Source organism: Ricinus communis, chromosome 5 (genome assembly GCF_019578655.1).
Source record: "Ricinus communis isolate WT05 ecotype wild-type chromosome 5, ASM1957865v1, whole genome shotgun sequence".
In the NCBI taxonomy this organism is placed as follows: Eukaryota; Viridiplantae; Streptophyta; class Magnoliopsida; order Malpighiales; family Euphorbiaceae; genus Ricinus; species Ricinus communis.
Genome location: NC_063260.1, coordinates 24795047 through 24814599, shown reverse-complemented (window position 1 = coordinate 24814599; position 19553 = coordinate 24795047). Strand labels below are relative to the sequence as shown.

The following is a 19553-nucleotide window of genomic DNA, read 5'->3' as shown; positions in this document are numbered from 1 at the left end:
TATTTCCGTAACAGAAAAGAAAAGAACCCTACGCGAGATTGTTATTCACAAAGAAAAACAAAAACCCATGAACAACTGAGGGTGAAATCATAATTTGGATATAATGTTAGAGGTGTAGTAATTCACCGGCTCTTTCCTTTTCTAAAAGAAAAGACGAAGAGGAAAAAAAGAAAAAAAGAAAAGCGAAGAGCAGAAAACTACCTAAGACCTTTCATGATCTTTCTTGAAAGCAGATAATTTGGTGTTGACAATATTGACGAAATGATTTGGGATTATTAATTAAGGTAGTGCATGTATTTTTGTGATATTTTCATTCAACTAAATATGAGTGAGCTAGCTTCTGTATAATGGACCTCTCACCTGTCTTTTTATTTTTCTCTTTGGATAATGACTTCCTTGATTAGCTAGGTATAGATGCTACTTCAATTTGTCTTGGTTTCATTATATATAGAAAGTACTCCATTTAATTCTGCCCAAAAGGTCATGCCAGAACACTGTAAAATCTGGTCTTTTATTTTTAACAGTTACTGTCAATGCAAAATCTTTACGTTGATGGCTACATTTGAAATGATAAAAGTTTTCTTCTCTGATGAAACGTTAAAAACCAATACTATATTATAGGGTCATTGTGGCTCATTTTCACTTTCTATTCATACCCTTTTGCTTTTTTTTTTTTTTTTTTTTGGGTTTTTCTGAATAATAATCTGTAACAGACAAATTAAAGATTGCTCATTTATTTTTTCAGTCGGAGCTTTGAAATCTCATAGCTCTAGAAAAACTTTCATCGCCACATGAAGAGCTCATTTTATGATTTTGGACATATGACAAAACGCAAACTGTTTGGGATTGACATAAATTTGAGTTTTAGAAGTTATAGGCAATTCTAGTGAGGGTTGCATCTATGAGTATTCCACATCCATAAGAATACAGATCCCCGCAACTATTTTCTTTAGCATTTGAAAAAGAAACTACTAATTCAAGAAATGTGATACATAATGAGGTCTTTACAGCTAGCTACTGTCTATATAAAACTTGTGTCCACATCTTTAAGTTGCAAGAACTCAAAGCAAGCTAAGATACCAGAAATTATACCAGTAGTTATATATTAATTACTTTGACCTTCTCGAGTTTAATGCTGTTCAGGTATATATTAATCTATTGATAGCTTAATCCAACTGAGGGATGGTATATTCTTGAAAAGATGGTGAATTAATAGCAAAAGATAACCATAAGTTTCGCATGGCTGCCTAGGAGATCATACATATATATATATCTTCACTATCCTCTAGAGACTTAATTTTACAAGGTATATACCATATCCTCTTTTTATTGTTTCAATGGCATTGCATGGATTAGACACAGAATGTTGAATATATATTAGTATGGCTAAGAGAAGTTGAGTATGCCAACAAACTTCATCTTACATCGATTTTCCTTTTCTTTTTCTGGTACAGGAAGATATGGAAGTCTGTTTTTAAATGTGTTGAAATGAACCCTCTTTTGTTATTAATTTTAAATATTGTCCACGTTCAAGAGGAAGGTTTTTAATATATTTAAGCGATTCTTATAAACTTAATATAATCTTTAGCAAGATCCACACCGACCAACCATTATTTGATGCCTACCAACAATAAGTTGCCAAATGCCAAGCTACATGACCATTCTTTCTTTGCTTTTCTTTTTTTTCTTTTCCTTTGCCGAAAGCCACAAAAGTTGTGCCATTTAACAACCAATATCAGTGAGATTGCAGATTTTAGCAATATAGAAATGCATCCATGATATGATCAGGTTGTTGTTAGCTACAGTCTATAGGTAGCCCATGGTTTTCTTTTGGCTGTTTCCAGAGGCTGCACCAGTTTCAAACTTAACTTTGGCTGCATGTTTGATACTATAGAGAAAACAGAGGTGTTAATTAATTTTAACTTACTAAGCAAATACTTATGATTGGTTCTTGGGTTCAACCCAGTACCAAATTCTCCATGCATGCTTGGAAAATGGTACATATTTTGACCAAAAACAAAAATCATAGATCTCGACTAAACAACATGTTATGCATCACCTGATTTACATTATTACATGTATCTTCATTTGAGTGAAAGCTAAGCTACTTACCCATGTCGTATATGTTAATACAGTCGTTGAAATGAGGTTTTTGCATGTCATGAAAACACATGCCATCTAACAATTTCAAAAGGATTTCTCGTCCCTACTTCCGTCCACATTATATGAGTAATATATAAAATTATTGGTATGTGATATTTTCTCATTATTTAAGTATACGATCTTAATATATATATAAATATATCATCTTTATCTAATAATTTAAATACAATATATCAAAAGTAGCTAACAATTAATCATGATTATCATATTATCCCTCATTATAGAATATTTATTTATTATTTTTGTAGACGACATAGCTATAATCACAATTATACCATTTTTTTGGAAAATTGTAAGTCTTAACCTTTTACGATATGTACTAGAAATCTAATTGATAATCTACTGTTTTAAATTACAAAATCAGATTAACGTGCCTTATATATAGAGAGAGAGATAGAGAGAAAGAGAGATGAAGTCTCCATTTTATTAGCTAAGCTTCATACTAGTAAATGTCAACCCTAATTTGATACCATTTCTTGATGAGGTTAGAATAAATTAAACCAAAGTCCATATTAAGCCTCTGTTTGTCATTTCTCTCATAACAAACTGTCTTATAGTTAGTGTTAAACATTTGCGCTTTTATATGTGTACACACTTCTAACTTGTTCCAATTACTTTTGCTGGATTATTAAAGTCAATTTTTGAAGCTTTGGATTATAAAATACTGTAAATACATACGTACCATAAAATTGGCACCTTAGTACTTCTTTTTAATTGTCAAATTTCTGTAATGTTGACTAACTTATAAAATTAGAGCAACTTGATCAATTTTGACCAACCAAAAAACCCTATCAAGAAACTAAGATTAGTCTGGTCTGAATTTTTGGGGCCAAAGTTTCAAAGGATCGCTGTGGCCCCATTAATGCCGGCTATTCGTTTAGTCTTATATATATTATTTTAACATATACTATCTCGAATTAATTTTAACTAATTGCTTGAGAAATTCAATAAATGAGGTAATTAAGACAATTATGAGACTGTAACCTCGAAAATTAGTGTCCTGGGCACAGCATGTTAATTGCCTATCGTAACCATACGGCAATTAAATCAACCAAGTGGACACATGTAAGAAGTTGACTGAAGTCAGTATTAATATTAACCCATTAATTTATCATCTAATAATAATAATTAAGGTTAAAGTTATAATCAAGTTGCACTTCGAAAATGCCTCTGGAATATAAATTACATGAATAAGTGGTCCTTCAACATAGCAAAATAAAATAACATTACTTTAATTTGCAACTTGGCAAGAGAACAATCGGAGAATTAATCATTGAGCTAACAGATATTTGGCTTCATTCCTTATCCATTATGTGAAACGGCAGTTGTTTATTGTATGGGGACACGTGTTTCAGTCTTTCTATAGCCACGAATTTGTGTTGACATGTTGAAGCTGAGTCAGATACACATAGACGTGGCTGTACTTTTTTGCTGACTGTGCATATTATAATGGTACACAGTTTTTTTTTAAATTATTTATTTTAAATTGAAAAAGAGAAGACCCTAGCCACTTGTTTTGCTTAATTTATACATTTAGATAAATAAAATAAATAAACAAACATCATAGCCTATGTTATAGTATCCTATAATTTCACACACTGGCCACAGCTTGAATTGGTATCTTATATATGAAATCTGAATTATTCTTATTGTTAGCTTTATTCATTAAAAGCCGAGGTGTTACCTTATTTAATTATTGTGAGCATTTACCCTATAACTATTTTGATGATTTAAGGTTTATTTGTGTATTTAAGAGATCTCTGAACTAAATGAAGATTTAAGGAATCTTTGAATTAAATGTCATGTCGCAGCAACTTGACATGTGTTTTATATAATTTTTATATTAAGAATTAAACATATTTATGCCTCCATTTGCTCAGTTAAATATCTCAATAAAACTCTTTTGCACTTTTCAATCATGTTAGAACTGAAGTAGGTATCTAAGCTATTAAGTGTGATGTTGTCTTCTCCAGTTGAATTAATGTCCTGCAAAAATGGGTGTCCTTCTGTTGAGGAAAAAAGAAAAAAGAAAGAGTAATTCAATTAAAGAGGAGAGATAGACATTGAATTTATAAGAACAGTTGTCAAGTAAGATATTTTTAGGATGAGTCTGTTTCGAAAAAAGCCTTTGGAATAATTATAAACTAGGAGTTGTTTTCCTAATTCCTTTTGACACTTCTTTTTCTGATTTTCTTTACAAAAAAATTAAAATAAAAATACAATTATATCATTTTACGAATTTCAGGTCCACTTGCTCAGCACACATTCTTTGTACCACATTATTTATTTATTTTTACTATACAATTATCTATGTTTAGAAATTGTTCCTAATTGTGGTAATATACGTGCTAATGTCCAACTAATAACGTAACTTTTTAGTTTATACTAGTCATATTTTATTTTGATAATAAGTTTATATTATAAGAATATACTTTTTTTTTTCAATTTCGTCCAACTATTTATCTACCCGCGGTATCCTTATAAAAGTAGATTTTATAGTATATTCACAATATATTTTAACAAAATCATTTCATAAGTTATTCACATATTACTGCGAGTTTCTTTTAATTTTTTGTATTCATGATTCAGATCTTCATGTAAATATACAAAACATTAGTGTTTACTTTTTCACTTTCCTTTTGGTTAGATTTTGCTTGGGGCACTTCAATCCTTCATGTTTATAAAGTACCAAAATAGGCCATGCTCCATGACTCTAGTTTTTTCCTATTTTTCTCTCTAACTTTCCTCATAAATCTTTTTATTTTTTCTTATTTTTTTTTAAAAAAAAAACTCTCCATGTTCAATTAAAATAATAGATTAGATTCTATACAATATGTATTATTTTAATTAATTTTTTTAATTTATAAAAAGTCCAATGGGCAGTGAGCTACATAATAAGAGTAATCATCTCTTTACACTCGCCGTAAAAGTAAAATCTCACCTAGTGACAACTTGAACTTAATACTTCTACTTTTCAAATTCAAACTAGACCTCAAATATATATTATTTTAATTGATTTAAGCTTACTCATAAATTAATTTTATAATTTAACTTAATTTAAAAATTTAAATAAAGTGTAAGTAATTAGATTATTTTCTTATAGTGTTCTTTTTCAGATATTATATACTACCTTGATTTTAACAATCGAAAATAATACACCTAAATAGATTTATTTATTTATTTCTTATGTTGTATTAGTTTGAAATGATGTAAAGTCTGATTAACATTTTATACATTAATTGAAATAGAAAAATATTTTATATTATTAATTTTAAGTATATTATATATATATATATATTTTTTTTTTTCTTTAAAATTCAATTATCTATAATCTTACAACGTGGCATATATTATTTTATTGACAAAAAAAAAAAAAATTCAACATCCCATAAAAAATTGTACATAAATCGAAAAAGAATACAGGAAAATAAAATCATAATGACACAAGGCTTAAATTTTATTTGGTTAACTTTCTTTTTGCTATTTTCAGAATAAAAATCTGGCACTCTAATAGTAAGATAGTAAAATTCAACAAATGTGCAATTCACAAGAAATTAGTTCAATCAAATTATTATTACTATTATTATTTATTATTATTATAACTGTTATAAACTGTTAACTAGTTGTCATCGACTTCCACACACACAAAAAAGCAACAGTTGGATAACCTCTTAATTCTTACCCTATCAATTATCATCTAACCGGAAAAAAAAAAAAATCTTATCATTTTCATGGTTATATAATTCTATTAGATATTTATTTAGATAATTACTTTTATCCGTAATCCATTGATTAGCATTCCTAATTCCAAAAATTCACAGACCATTCATGGAATCATGGTGTAAAGGAACAGTTGTTTATTATTATTATTATTACTATTAGTATTATTATTGTTTTGTTAGCTTTAATTTAATCCATTTTCTGAATTTTTTTAATGTTGATCGTCGAAACGTTTATTTTTTCCGTCAAAATCGAACCAATAATTTATTTTTTTTCACCATTTTCTATTTCTCTTCTCTCTTTTCTCATCAAACAAACAGCCAAACCGAAACAGACAAAACCAATTCATCAATTTTTTGTTCGTCTTTTAATCTTGCCCTTTTCCAAATGCTATACGCGTCTCCTCTACAAATACCCATTACCTTCTTCCTGGCCGTCTCTCTCTCTCTTTCTTATATTTCTTGTATGATAAAGATAAAAACTTTCTAGTTCTCTCTGTTTCTTGATTTATATTCCCTTTTTATGAGATGGGTGCTAATCTTTCTTCGATATTCATGGACCCAAATTCTTTATCTCTTTATTGTGGTCCTTTACCTTCTTCGTTTCAGTCATCAAATCCAAGCCACCCATGTCTTGGCGACTTACCAGAAAGCTGTGTTGCTCTGATTCTTGAATATTTAGACCCGCAAGAGATTTTCAAATTTGCTAGATTGAATAGAGCATTTCGTGGGGCTTCTTGGGCTGATTTTGTTTGGGAATCTAAATTGCCTTCGAATTATGTTTCTCTTCTTGAAAGAGTTTTCGGTGGTGATGATGATTTTCCCAGAAAGTTGAATAAAAGAGAGATATATACCATTTTGTGTAGAGCTAATACTTTTGATGGTGGTACCAAGGTATGGACTCTTTGATCTTTTGGATGTTTCTTTGTTTGAATGGCGAGAAAGTGAGGGATAATAGAATTAGTTGCTTCTTTTTTTTGTTTCAGAAATATGAAGAAAATACTATTTTGTTAAGTCTTTGCAGAGGTAATCATGAAAGTATGTGAAGTGATATTGGAATTTTAAGGCTTTTGACGGTTTTTGCTTGATTGATGAGAAAATACACAGAAAACATTTTTAACTTCATTTGGTTGTAGAAGCATCGAGAGATGTGACCATTTGGCTTAAATTTGAGTCTCTAGTCACTTAGAAATGAATACTTAATAGAGAAAAAAGAGTCTAATTCTTGTCATTACAGATTTTAGTTATTAAATTTGTTTACTATGGCTTTTCTGCTAACTAGTGTATAACTTGTGAATTTGGATTATGCAGAAAGTATGGCTAGATAAGATAACTGGTGGTGTCTGCTTATCCATATGTTCCAAAGGCCTATCTATTACTGGGATAGATGATAGAAGATATTGGAATCATATCCCAACTGAGGAATCAAGGTGAGTGTCAAAGGAAAACAATCTCATGCAACTTATGTTGTAAAATGACTTTGAAACATCGTTAGCTTTTTAATTATTTATTTGTTAGATTGGCTGATCAAGCTCAAGTTGATCGGGGCATTTTCTTGTCGAAAATCCTTCGAAGTAGGTTCTTTGCTGTCTTTCATTTCATGTTTTTATGAGTCTGTGATTCTTGCTTTCTAATTCAAGATAAATGGAAGAATTTTATTTCTATGAACTGTTGATATTTTAAGTACAAGCTTGGTACCATTGTAATTCAGCTTAGTGGATTCATTTGATCCAGAAAGTTAAATTTAGTATTAGATTTGTTCTCAAAAGTCCTTTTCTTTTGTATGTAGATTCCAATCTGTTGCATATCTTCAGCAAATCTGGTGGCTTGAGGTAGATGGGCAGTTTGAATTCCCATTTCTGGCAGGCACTTACAGCTTATTCTTCAGGCTGCAACTGGGGAGGGCTGCCAAGAAGTTCGGTCGCCGGGTCTGTAATACTGAGCACGTCCATGGTTGGGATATAAAGCCTGTGCGGTTCCAACTATGGACTTCAGATGGTCAGTATGCCTCTTCTCAGCGGTTTTTGAATGATACTGGGAATTGGAATCTTTATCATGCTGGGGACTTTGTTGTTGACAGCTCCAATTCATCAATGAACCTTAAATTCTCAATGACTCAAATCGATTGCACGCACACAAAAGGTGGTCTCTGTTTGGACAGTGTTGTAGTGTACCCATGTAAATTTAAAGAAAGGTTAAAGCATTTTTGATCTGCATGTAACCTTTGTAGACAGGATAAATTCTACATTGTAGATATAGAGTTGGGGCATGTCAGGAAAGAGTAGTATTTTTACATTTCTAGGCCTTGTATGATCAGCTGTACTTAGGCAATGGATGTGTTGCCAATTTTTGTTTGTTGATGAATGTGTTTGAAGAGCACTTCTTGTATATAAATTTTACTGCTATTATTTTTGGAGTGGTAAAATAGTCATTTGGCAAGTAAGACTGAGCTTATTTGGGTTCATTCATCCTTCTTGTTGGTGCTTTCTTTGAATGTGCTAAAAATGAATTTGATTCGGGTTGAATAATGAAAAGGAAGAAAGCATTCAACAGAAAAATTGCATTCACTATTTACTATGAACAGCACTTCGATGAGCGTATTTACTAGCAGCATCTCCTAACCATCATTTTCCAAAAATGAAGAAAAAATCAAAGAAGTTTTGGCTAATGTTCTTCTTCGCCGCAACTGGCCATAAATTTGTGAAAGTACAGCGCACTCCATTTGTTTTGCTTTTAGGAAGTGGACAGATTCTCTATTTCCTCTTCTCTGTCAGCCAGTCATGAGGGATGGTACTAATTTGTAGTTTCCTGCTACAAATTCACATATCTAAGAGCATCTTTTAAAGGGTTGTTAAAAGCAACTATCATACTATAAGATCTTCGGCCTTTAGCCTGACTGAGGAGTCAGGACAACTCAGTCACAACCTGGTACGAGAATTCTATTTCCAAACCCAAAATTTCCTCTATTTTTTCTTTTACATTATTTTATATTTCTCGATAAATAGCAGATGATATCTATCTCAACAGTGGCTAAATCAGTCACAAGTTAGCCGAGCTCTATAATTCACAAAGCAAGCCAGAAGGTTACGTACAAACAGCCTGAGCCTAGCTAGCTAGTTTTAGACAGCATTTAGAATCTTCGATAATGTTGAATACTTTTGGTACATTATCAAAAACTTGAGAAAGTTCAATTAATAGAATAGAGACACCATGTGCAATCAAAGTAAGTTGAGGGATTTTCTCGAGTTAAATCCAAAAACTCAAGAAGATATTTTGGAAATCAAATCATTAATGTGGACCATTCCTGTACTGAAACCTTTTCACCAAGACTGCAACCGTGCAAGTCTTTTTCCTTCTCTTTTTCTTTTTTCTTTTTGAATTCATAGTTCTATTAGAAAAGAAGGTTTTGCAGGCTTGTCATTGGACATTGAGAGAGAGACTCTCAAAATTCAAATGTATTGAGAAACAAAAGAAAGAGGCCACTGTTCTGATACTCTTTAACATAAGAATCCAGAAACATTCCAAGTGTTGCATTGTTAAATTTATTATAATATAAACATATCATGGTACAGAGGATACTGCCTTACGCTTCCCTCCGATCTTTCTCCCCCAAACCACACACACACCAAAAGAATACATGTATATATATGATCAACAAATTACATCGTTGATATTATCAAAATCATCGCCACTATCAAGGAAATGACAAAGAGACTTCGCCAAATCTTCTTTAAAAACACTTCTGTAAAAGCTACTGCCAGAAAATATATATATATATATCACCCATAAAGAAACCTAAAGAAAAAGAGACGATCATGCCTTTCAGTCACATGCTACTGCAATGATTGCCATTAGATATCTCGTTTTCAACATAAACCATGAAACATATTGTGGACCTCGGGCAAACAAAGACTTTTAGGCAATGTCAGTTCCCTCTTATCCAAACTGGGACTGCTCCGCTGCTGCTTAGAAGCCTTAAAGCCACTCTTCTTTACCACGATGCTACTTGATGCAGTATCTGCAGTTATTTCAAGTGATGTGCTGTTCTTGGAAATCAAATTCTCAGAAATACCTGTCCCTTTGGAATTTTCCGGCAAGCCGGCAGTTCCATCCTTGATGATATGATTTACTGGTTCTTTTGCTGCTCTGCTGTTATTAACCATCCCCTGGAGCAGTTTTTGAATTAGAAGCTCGTGTGTGTTCCTGTTACTTTCTTGGAAATGGGAACTTGACAAGGGTAAGTTCTGGCTAAATTCTGGAGTCGACGTCTTGAGACCTTGAAATAGTTCAGGAACTGCAAATTGGTTTTGGTTAGTTCCCTTGTATAAATTAGACTCGACCAATTTGCTGAAATTCGAGCTGGAGGAAGTCTGCCTCGGCAGTTTGCAGTAATCACTTGCATGCATCAGTGCTGCCTTTTCTGAGCCAGTCAGGAGTCCATCCTTGCTTATGTTCGAGTTTTCATTCTTATTGCTGCTCAAACCATGAGAAGTAGATAACAATTTAGTTGTGTCATTTGACATGCCGTGTGCAATCTCAAGCTTCTCCTTTTCTTGATATTCATCTCTATGGAATTTTGTTGTAGTAAATTTTTGGGAATAATTCTTCAAACTCTCTACACGCAAGCATTGATATTAAGAATAACGTATGAACTGGCAACTACTTCAGTAAGTGAAAAATTCAATAGGAGACTCATGAGAGAAACAAATAATCTGTGAAGGTTCAAGCAGATATGTTACCCTTTTCACCTTTCAGATGATAAGTGATCATAGCATATGAAGCAGCACATTTGCATATAAAGAGCAAGTAGCATTATCAGCAGATTGTCATGCAGTCCCAATTGCATTTGGGCCCATGACCTTAAAATGAAGCATGCAGTTCTAGCTAATGGATTATGACCACATCAGTAACCACATAAAGCCATTTTCGATCTAGGCAAATATCACAAACCAATAACCATGACAGAACAGTACACATGCATGCATGCATGTGCATGCAGGCACCACATGTCAAAAGTAATCAATAGTAACATTGAAGTATACTTACGGATTGGTCCAATTTTATTCTCCCAACTGAAAGTCATCAAGTCTTTCATATTATTGAGCACATCAGCTATCTGTTGAAACATAACAATAAATACATAAGGCTCTATCTGGAACTCGCACAACTTTCACAATTCACATTTAATCATATATTTCCACGCACCTGCAAGCACCGGATGTATCTCTTCGACAATTCAAACTCCCCAACCAGCTGGAGATCCAAATTGCTTTGAAGCTTGCACCCAGTTGACAGTAACCTATATTTGATACAGCATCAAGGAATCAGATTTATTTATGAAAATACTGCATATATGTCAGAAATCTGTTTATAAATTCTAGGGAAAAGAAAAAAGAAAAGCTAGTTGAGGCCTAATGCAAACGAATTTCCCACTAAATCTTACATATTGTAATTTTCTCCTAGAGTATGCAGTGATATCTTATCAGATCCACCGCACTTGATGGTTGTTTGAAGTTTTTGTGCAGCATGAACAAACTCATTAACCTGCAAACAGCACAATTTTTCATGACTGCAAGAATGAACAGTGAATGGCAGTAGGATTCTAAAATTCACACTTAAGAGCAATGTGCTACAAGGACCTAACAAGTTCCAGTAATGTTTTAGACAGTACAAATCACCCAAGTACCTTTGATGCTACTGAACTTCGAGGCAACAGTTCTTCATGGTTATGTGAGCAAAACTCCCAAGACAATATCTGAAAAAGCATTCCAGTTTAAGATAATGAACGTGAATTACAAGTATACCGACTTCATGCCATAGGCTGTAGCGCACCTTTAATCCAAGAGTGAAGACCACCCGCAGTTTGCCCTTGCGAACAACATGAAGTTGGTCAAAGACAGTTTCATGAACTGCCTTTTCATATTCCAACATTATTAACCCTGAAGGAAGTCTGCACTCTTGCGGCAATTCAAGAAACAAAAGTTCATCTATAACACCGCTCTCAAAATGTATCTTATTGAGCCTGGGAAGTACTTCAAAAGTTGCCTCTGCAGAAAAATGGGTCAGAGAGAAGGTACATGCCATCGACAAATCCATACCACCAGATAACAAGAGGTAAAAAAAATTAGGAAATGAAAGAAACTAGCGAAATATAGAAAACTTATAGACTGTTAATTAGCTCACCATATCCCCTTCCACATTTGGTCCCGCATAACCCACAATGCCATGTACCCTGAAAGTCAGGAAAGCAACGACTTAAAGCTAAGCAAACTGAAAGGAAAACACAATAAGAAGCAAAAGGTGCATATTGTAGAGAATATGCTTATAGACCATACATGTAACAGAGAATGATCCTTGGTATTTTAAGTTCATGATTGCCAATTAGTTCATGATAATACAACAAGTCGATATAATGAGAATCAATTGGCAGCATAAAACTAACCACAGCTGCCCGAGGGAAGACACAGTCGGCATGAGGTGTAAAATCATCACACAGAGACAAACACCATCTTTTCTTAGCACAAGGAGCATAATACTCTGCCACAAATTTCCTCCAATAGGCAATATCACTATTCTACAAGGACCAAACAAGAAGTAAAGAAACAAAGAGTTGAATGATCTTCAAGATGTACAACTTTGTTGAACAAATTAGAGGGAACAGGCTTTAAAATAGAAATAACGTAAGAAGATTACTACTAAAATCTCAAAATGAGATAGAAGATTGACAAAAATACATTTTCAATCAAATAATAACTCACAGGTGGTCGATGCTGCAGATGATACATGTACTGTTTCAGGCGGCGTGAACATACATTACTATTGAAAGGGTGTATATGATGTACTTCTTGCAAGGCCAGTTGTTGGAGATAGTCCCTCATCTGTTGCTGCCTCTGCTCCTTCAATTCAACTTCTTGCATTTCTGGAGGTGACTGCAATTTCCTTTGCCGCTTCTGATTCTCTAGCTTATGCTGATGAACTAATGCCTCTAGGACTTGAGAATGACCTTGCAACTGCCTATTGTTTTGACTCTGCAGTAGTTGCTGAATATTATGCTGGTGCAGAACAGCATCTTGCTTGGTGTCAAATCTCGGTCTATCATACATTTCATTTGAAATGGAGAGCTCCCGTTTTTCAGCATTAAGTAGTAAATTTTGACTCTTCTTCAATTCACACTGAGATTTGGTACTAATGCCTCCTTGTTGCCATTTTCTTTTCAACACCCGTGAGCAATTTTGGCCTACCTGGGAGTCTTGTTGCACTGTGGATGAACCACTGGGAGCAGGTGACCCTGAAATGTGTGAATTATGTGATGAGAACCAGGGTAATGCTGCTACATTGACATGATCCATGTCGCCACTGACTCTCCTATGCAAATCAGGGCCTTCCAAAACTGCTGAATTGAACCCGCTAAGCGAACAACTTGCACCAACACTTAAACCCAAGTTGGTCAAACTATTTAAAGTACTTGGAGTTGTATCAGCTGAGACCACACCAACATTTAAATGTGGAATATTAGCTGAAATACCTGGAACATTTCCTGAAGTTGCACTATAGAGAAAAGCTAAGACGGCCTGGAACTACTCTTCCTTTGGTTGTGTATCAGAATTTGATGACTGAACCAGGTCTCCACACGCATGAGCGGATGTCGTGCAGTTCGACACCAATGGACATCTGGGGTCCATGATGGACTCCAATGTCATCTCCCTTGTAGCCTTCAGATGAAAAGTAAGTCTGAATTGAATTACTGATGACTACTCAAAACATAATACCCCAGATACAAGGACTAAGGAAACTCAAAGAAAGTTCTTCATCGCACTAGAACACAAAGCCAATGTACGCAAGCGCAAACAGAAAGAGAGAACTAAGTTGCTCAAAGCTGAATCTAGCTAACAGGGGTTGTACCATTTAGAATTCTAACGTTTCAGCATTTTATTAAATCCCATTATATCTCTATGTACATGCAAACAATTTTTCCAAATTCAGTTAACTAAATGCAAAGCTATTTGTATAAATGGGATTTAGCTTTAAGTAATAAATGATTTTGCACAATCAATTAATTCACATGGCAGCAAGATGCAATCGGAGTTGAACGAGAGTGATAACAAATAAATTACAATGGAGGCTGACCAAACATCAGAATTATATCGGGACAAGTGCAACTATCAAGTAACATAACTAATTCGGTATAATATTTGCAATCTCAAGTGTGGAAAGACCATCATTAACGTTTATAATATTTCTAATGTTAATGCAAAGGAGAAGGGGGCAGACAAAGAAACGAAAATCAGAAGCACTGAAGTGCATAACACACACATATATAAAAAAGGACGCTCCAACTTTAACGATGGAACTTCAAAAGAAAGGTAAAATAAATTCTAACGATGGAACTTTAAAAGAGTAAACATAAATTCTCCACTAGGTTCAGAACTAGTTAATAGAGGAATCATACCAAAGTCTGATTGCAAATGCTAGAGAAACTCCTTTGTCTTTTAGAGCTTTCAAAGCTAACCACAAGTTCAATTTTTTTTTTTTTTAATCTTTCAAAACCACATACAACAAAGACAAGGGAAAAGGAAAAGGAAAAATATTTCTTGTAGACTAGTCTAAGTAGTTAAGAGTACCACTCATACTCGATCAAATATTCCAAATTTCGAACCTTTAGCTTATTTTCTCTTCTTTTTCCCACATTTTCTAAGCAACCAGGCATTCATTATGTTTTAAAAACACACAAAATTAAGAAGAAAAAAAAAAAGCAAAAAAAATGTTGGCGGGGTCTTTTCCTTTAAACTGCCAAAAACCAGTTCAAAAGAAGTGCAACAAGATTCTTCAAAGCAGAGCTGGACAAGCCAAAAAAACACAAATATAAAGCAGAGAATAAGATTACGGTCTAAACCTGATATTTGAGATGGTCTCTACTTACTTGGCAAGCAAGAGTGTTTTTCTTCTTTAAGAATTTGTTGTATTTTGTTAAGTATATCTTAGCAAGCGGGAAGGGAGTTGCAGAGGAGCAGTAAAGTAGGTGCACCGAGTGAGAGAAAGTGGTGACCGGCTGGTGCTTGTTGATTAAACTAGGTGACCTGGTGTGCATGAGTGACACGTGGCATCCATGGACACGCCACGTTCCTTTTTAGTTTTCTACCTTGAACTTTTTGCCTTATTACATTCATACCCTTTACTTTCTTGGGACAAAAAAAGAAAAAAGAAAAGAAAAGGATACAACCACATTATGTAATCAACTGAGATTTTCTTTTAAGAAAAAAAAATTTAACTGAGATTTCCTTCTCTTTCTGTCTGTTTATTTGATCAAATAAAGCGTTACCAGTCCATCAACAGTTTGGATACCATTTTAGCTTTTGAATAATTATGGAAAAAATTTTAAACTGAAAATCAAAGAGTTTCTAAAATTACATGAAACTGAAGGAAAAAGAATGCCATTTTAAATTTGTTTTTTTAAATAATAATAAAAAAAGAATGCCACTTTAAATGTGTCATTTTAATTAATGCACTCACAATGCACGTGGAGTTCACTGGCCAGAAAAGAAACAAAAAGGTATGAGAGCATCAACCAAGGTATCATTTTCCTTTTTTGCTTGCAATTAGAAATCAGATGCAAAGCAAGCCACTGGGCCTCCCATGAATCAGAAAAGGGAAAAAAAGAAAAGAAAAGAAAGAAAGAAATCAGATGCAAAGCAAGCAACTAGGTATCTCAATTAAGGATGGAATAAATCCATCATGTTTCCCCTCCTGATGCCTAACATAATACAATTAAATATAGGGGGTTTGTTTTTCTTGTTCAATTACAAGGTCTTCCATATTAAATTTATTAAGTGTTTAAAATCTTGGTTAAAAATGTTGTCATTTCCACCATATCATCTTCAAGGCCAACAGAAACCATTGCTGAAAAAGTTATATGTTTCCCTTTTTCCTTGATTAGCAGCAGCTATCAAAAGAAAGGCGTCATGTCATGCACCCCATATACATTGTGCGAACCAGGCACTCCACTTACACCAAACAAACCAACTGATCAAAGTCTAAAGACTTCAAATTCATTCGGTTTCTTACTCGGTATGCTCGGAATTGCGGTATGGCATGTATCTGTGGTCCTTGGACGCATTCTTCTTCCTCCTCTTCTCAATAAAAGATCCAAGCTTACCAGATTCCTAATCACATTAGGGGATGCAATAGTTAGCACAACCTTTTGGCTGACGACATAAGTTATAACTATTTTCAAATCACATGGTATTTCTTTTCCACGTGTTATTTGTGTATATACCTTAAGTTTGTTGAACTTCTCGATAAGTCTTTGCTTCCGTATTTCAGCTGCAGAGAACAAAGCAAGTCAGCATCCATGTTAAACATACAGGCCTGTACATTTATTCAGGTGGATAGCATAGAAATGCTTAAAAGAAACAAAAAGAAAAAATTGACAATGATAATTTGCCTAGTGTAGTTATCAGGAATAGCTACTCCAGTGATTTCAAAAATTTTCCTGCACATTATAATCATTTCTGGGTTCTCCCCGAGGATTAAAGGTGGGTTTGCCCAATGCCAAGAATATTCCACCCTAATAAAAGGAGTAAGAAACTAAAACTCGATTCGTTTCTCTTTCTTGCTTCAAGCAGGTGATCTGTTTCATTTAAAATATTCAAAGCACTGCTTCCGTTTGCATATCATTAATAAAATCACATTTAACATATAGTGAAAGTATTCAAAACTGAAGCCTCATTTCTTTGATTCATAATGTCAAAGCACCACTATCAATGTAATCTTAGGCGATCCCATGCTTCAATGCCCTTACAGTTGACCTGAATCTGAGAGATCAGTATTTGCAGCAACATCTGCTAAGTACTTCCTACTGGCACAAAGAAAGATGATACCACACAAATTCACAGAGAGAGAGAGAGAGAATATTACAATTCTTCATATAAAAGGGTTTTTTGCCGTGCTTTGCCGCTTCTCTCTCTTTCTTCTTGTGCTCAGCCAGTATCGCTGCATCAGTTTGTTTGGTTGACTCAAACTTTAATTCTTTATCCTGTCAAGACATGTTCAGAACTCAGGAGAGGACAAAAAAGGGTTTTGTTGGAGATCATAGTAGGAGTAGCATTTCATCCGACGTTAAACGCAAGATATAAGTACTTACAATCAAAGATATGTGGTTCTTCAATTGATCAATGACTTTTGGGTTATTCGATTTCTTCAGTTGCTTCTTCGCTTCCTTTAAAACCAAAAAAGTAATGGGTAAAGGAAAAAAGATTATATGACTACAAGAAAGTACAAGAAATCAAGAACATATTTATCCTTGATGAATTAATGGAAGCTACCTCTCTTTCAGCAGGGAGGTTTTCCTCATATAAAAAATTGTATCTTTTCCTAAACCTACAAAAAACAAGAACAACTATTATGTCACAACCATGAGAGGGAGAGAACGACAGAGAGAGAGCATCAATAAAGAATAAAATTTTCTTGGTCAAATTAAAATACATGTAATGCTGCAAAGATATTCAGTAAGAAACAAATTGAAGAGCTCTCCGAGATAATGACAACACAACTATGACATACAAAAACTATTAAATTGCCGAAGAACAATAAGCATTTAGTTCAAAGCCATTTAAGATCTCATTAAATCCAATAAACCATAATGAATATACTTAGGTTGACATACTCCAAACCTAAGGGAAGGGCATGGTCTAGTTACAACATTCGATGAGGGAATCTTGAGAATACTACAGGGTGATGTAGTGAAAGCTTGTATAAGAACAGTGCTTGCTCATCAAAGTACTAGTTTGATGTCATAGTTCATCAGTGAAGTCCAGAAAAGTAAACAAACTCCAAAGTATGATGGATTTTGTTTCTCTATTCAGTCTTCAAAATCAACTGTATGGTAACAAAACCATTAAATGGTGAAAAAGACCCGCAAGAAAATCATTACAAAAATTTATCTTTGAGCAATAGAACATGTTTAAATAAATGATAATTCAAGCAAAAGAGAAGGGGGAAAAACCAATCTTATATAAAATCATACAATAGCTCAACTTCATTGGCTTGCTATGACAGTATTTGTCTACATATAAATTGGAGAGTATAGACAACAGTATTATGAAGAAAAGTTGAAGAAGACAGCACCCTATATATGACTTCTTTAGCACTCCCTAACTAGACAAAAATACACAGCAACACGAACATAGGAAACAAAGGTCAACTGTAGTATTGTTACATCAGAAGCATCAACTTCATCATAGACCAGAATAAACCACAAAAATGTAAATTAATTGCAGAAACTCCTTTAAACTGTAAACAGCCACTCACCTACCCACCAGTACTACTACTTTTCTCTCCTAATATAAACAAAGTGCATCTTTCCCCAAATCAAATAGAAAAAAATAAAACAAGCAAAATTATACAGCTTTCTTAGAAACAATATTCATATATCAAGAACAATTACCCGTCAACATCGAGTTGGCCACAGAGAGACTCAAACCGGGGATCACGTACCACCTGTCAATGGCATCACAAATTTAAATTCCTATTGAATGTCCATCTTAAGTAGCTAAAGTACTGCTGGTAGGTGAATCAATTTCACTACCATGTTTTTGGTACAAAGTTTGGAATTAAAATTATCCCAAAGACAGTAAATAATCCCTTATCAAGCGCCATTATATCCTTCTTCAGTACTTCACTCATTCCTTATTGTATACAAAGAGCCAGCGTACCTTTTTAGGAGCTTGAAAAACCTCTCGAAACCGACTCACAGGCTTCTTGCAACTAACCTCCATTGGCCTAAGCAAACAAAATATGATCAGCACAATCATCAACTACCACATATATAATAACAACCCAACAAACATCTAAATCATAATCCAAACACATAAAAAATTAAAACTTTCACAATAAATTCATAACAATACCTATTCTTGTTCGCCCTTCCAGGCTTTTTCTCTTGCTTAGGTTTTTGATGAACTGAAATAGACCCATTAGACCTTGCTTTTTGCAATTCCTCAAATGTCGCATCTGCAATTTCTCTCTCTATCTCACTCTCCTATCCAACGAAAAAATAAGGAAAAGACACGAAACTCAATACAACGAATCTGGTTTAATTGAAAGAAAGAACAATCTCTATAGAATACCTCATCTTCGTCGTCTAGAGAAGAATATGATGATAATTCTGGCTCTGCTTCATCACTTTCCACAATCTGGGTTTTGCTTGAAGTGGCAGTTTCTTTTTTGAATTTGTTCATTTTGCCGTTAAAGAGCATAATAAATAATTATCCCAATAGATTCAATCCTTGTAGTTTGTTATAAAAGATAGTCTCTTCTTCGGGAAACAGAGAGGGTTTTAGGTTAAACTGAGAAGATAGTGTCTAAATCTTCAAATTGAGGGACCCGGTAATACGTGAGAATTAAGAACCGACCCGTTATTTTAGTAAAACGAGAAGCCGGTTGCTGTGCTATCACCTCCTTGAGCTTTACTAAGTGGCTGGGATTGTTAATCGACTAAGCCTTCCGCTCAATAAAAGTGGGTTTGAGCTCGTCAATGTAACAATTGTATATGTAAAAAATTTTATTTTAAAGGATTATATTATAAAATAATATTTTAATATATTTTTTTATTATTTAAATATAAAATAAATTTTATTCTCTCTATACATGAAGAGCTAAATTTTACTCTCTATT

At 33.7% G+C, this 19553-nt stretch overlaps 3 protein-coding genes across 3 annotated transcripts; 1 reads left to right on the top strand and 2 right to left on the bottom strand.

The window, feature by feature from the left end:
* Positions 1-6239: 6239 nt before the first annotated feature.
* LOC8265413 (F-box protein PP2-A12) lies at positions 6240-8346 on the top strand. The gene is made up of 3 exons (XM_002509666.4): positions 6240-6776; positions 7194-7312; positions 7672-8346. The coding sequence occupies exons 1-3, from the start codon at positions 6411-6413 to the stop codon at positions 8090-8092; spliced, it is 906 nt and encodes a 301-aa protein (XP_002509712.1). The 5' UTR covers positions 6240-6410; the 3' UTR covers positions 8093-8346.
* A 1051-nt stretch (positions 8347-9397) lies between these two features.
* Positions 9398-15006, bottom strand: LOC8265412 (probable transcriptional regulator SLK3). Its single transcript, XM_015715060.3, is given in 10 exon segments — positions 9398-10497; positions 10929-10998; positions 11088-11181; positions 11326-11426; positions 11569-11637; positions 11715-11929; positions 12066-12114; positions 12325-12456; positions 12641-13594; positions 14803-15006. Coding segments are annotated over 10 exon segments (2601 nt in total). The 5' UTR covers positions 14971-15006; the 3' UTR covers positions 9398-9748.
* A 559-nt stretch (positions 15007-15565) lies between these two features.
* LOC8265411 (ribosomal RNA processing protein 36 homolog) lies at positions 15566-19382 on the bottom strand. The gene is made up of 10 exons (XM_002509664.4): positions 19007-19382; positions 18788-18918; positions 18593-18659; positions 18325-18377; positions 17204-17258; positions 17023-17097; positions 16797-16914; positions 16156-16202; positions 15945-16042; positions 15566-15822 (listed from the first exon to the last, which is right to left on the bottom strand). Exons 1-10 carry the CDS (start codon positions 19133-19135, stop codon positions 15813-15815), a joined length of 783 nt encoding a protein of 260 aa, XP_002509710.2. The 5' UTR covers positions 19136-19382; the 3' UTR covers positions 15566-15812.
* Between the last annotated feature and the right edge of the window lie 171 nt (positions 19383-19553).

Bases quoted from the DNA above. Each gene is read 5' to 3' on its own strand.
- LOC8265413 (XM_002509666.4), top strand. From the start codon at position 6,411: ATGGGTGCTAATCTTTCTTCGATATTCATGGACCCAAATTCTTTATCT. The intron at 6,777-7,193 runs GTATGGACTCTT...TGGATTATGCAG, and splicing joins CTTTTGATGGTGGTACCAAG to AAAGTATGGCTAGATAAGAT. The intron at 7,313-7,671 runs GTGAGTGTCAAA...TTTTGTATGTAG, and splicing joins ATCCCAACTGAGGAATCAAG to ATTCCAATCTGTTGCATATC.
- LOC8265411 (XM_002509664.4), bottom strand. From the start codon at position 19,135: ATGCTCTTTAACGGCAAAATGAACAAATTCAAAAAAGAAACTGCCACT. The intron at 17,259-18,324 runs GTAATTGTTCTT...TGTTTTTTGTAG, and splicing joins GGCCAACTCGATGTTGACGG to GTTTAGGAAAAGATACAATT. The intron at 16,915-17,022 runs GTAAGTACTTAT...ATGTCTTGACAG, and splicing joins AGAACCACATATCTTTGATT to GATAAAGAATTAAAGTTTGA.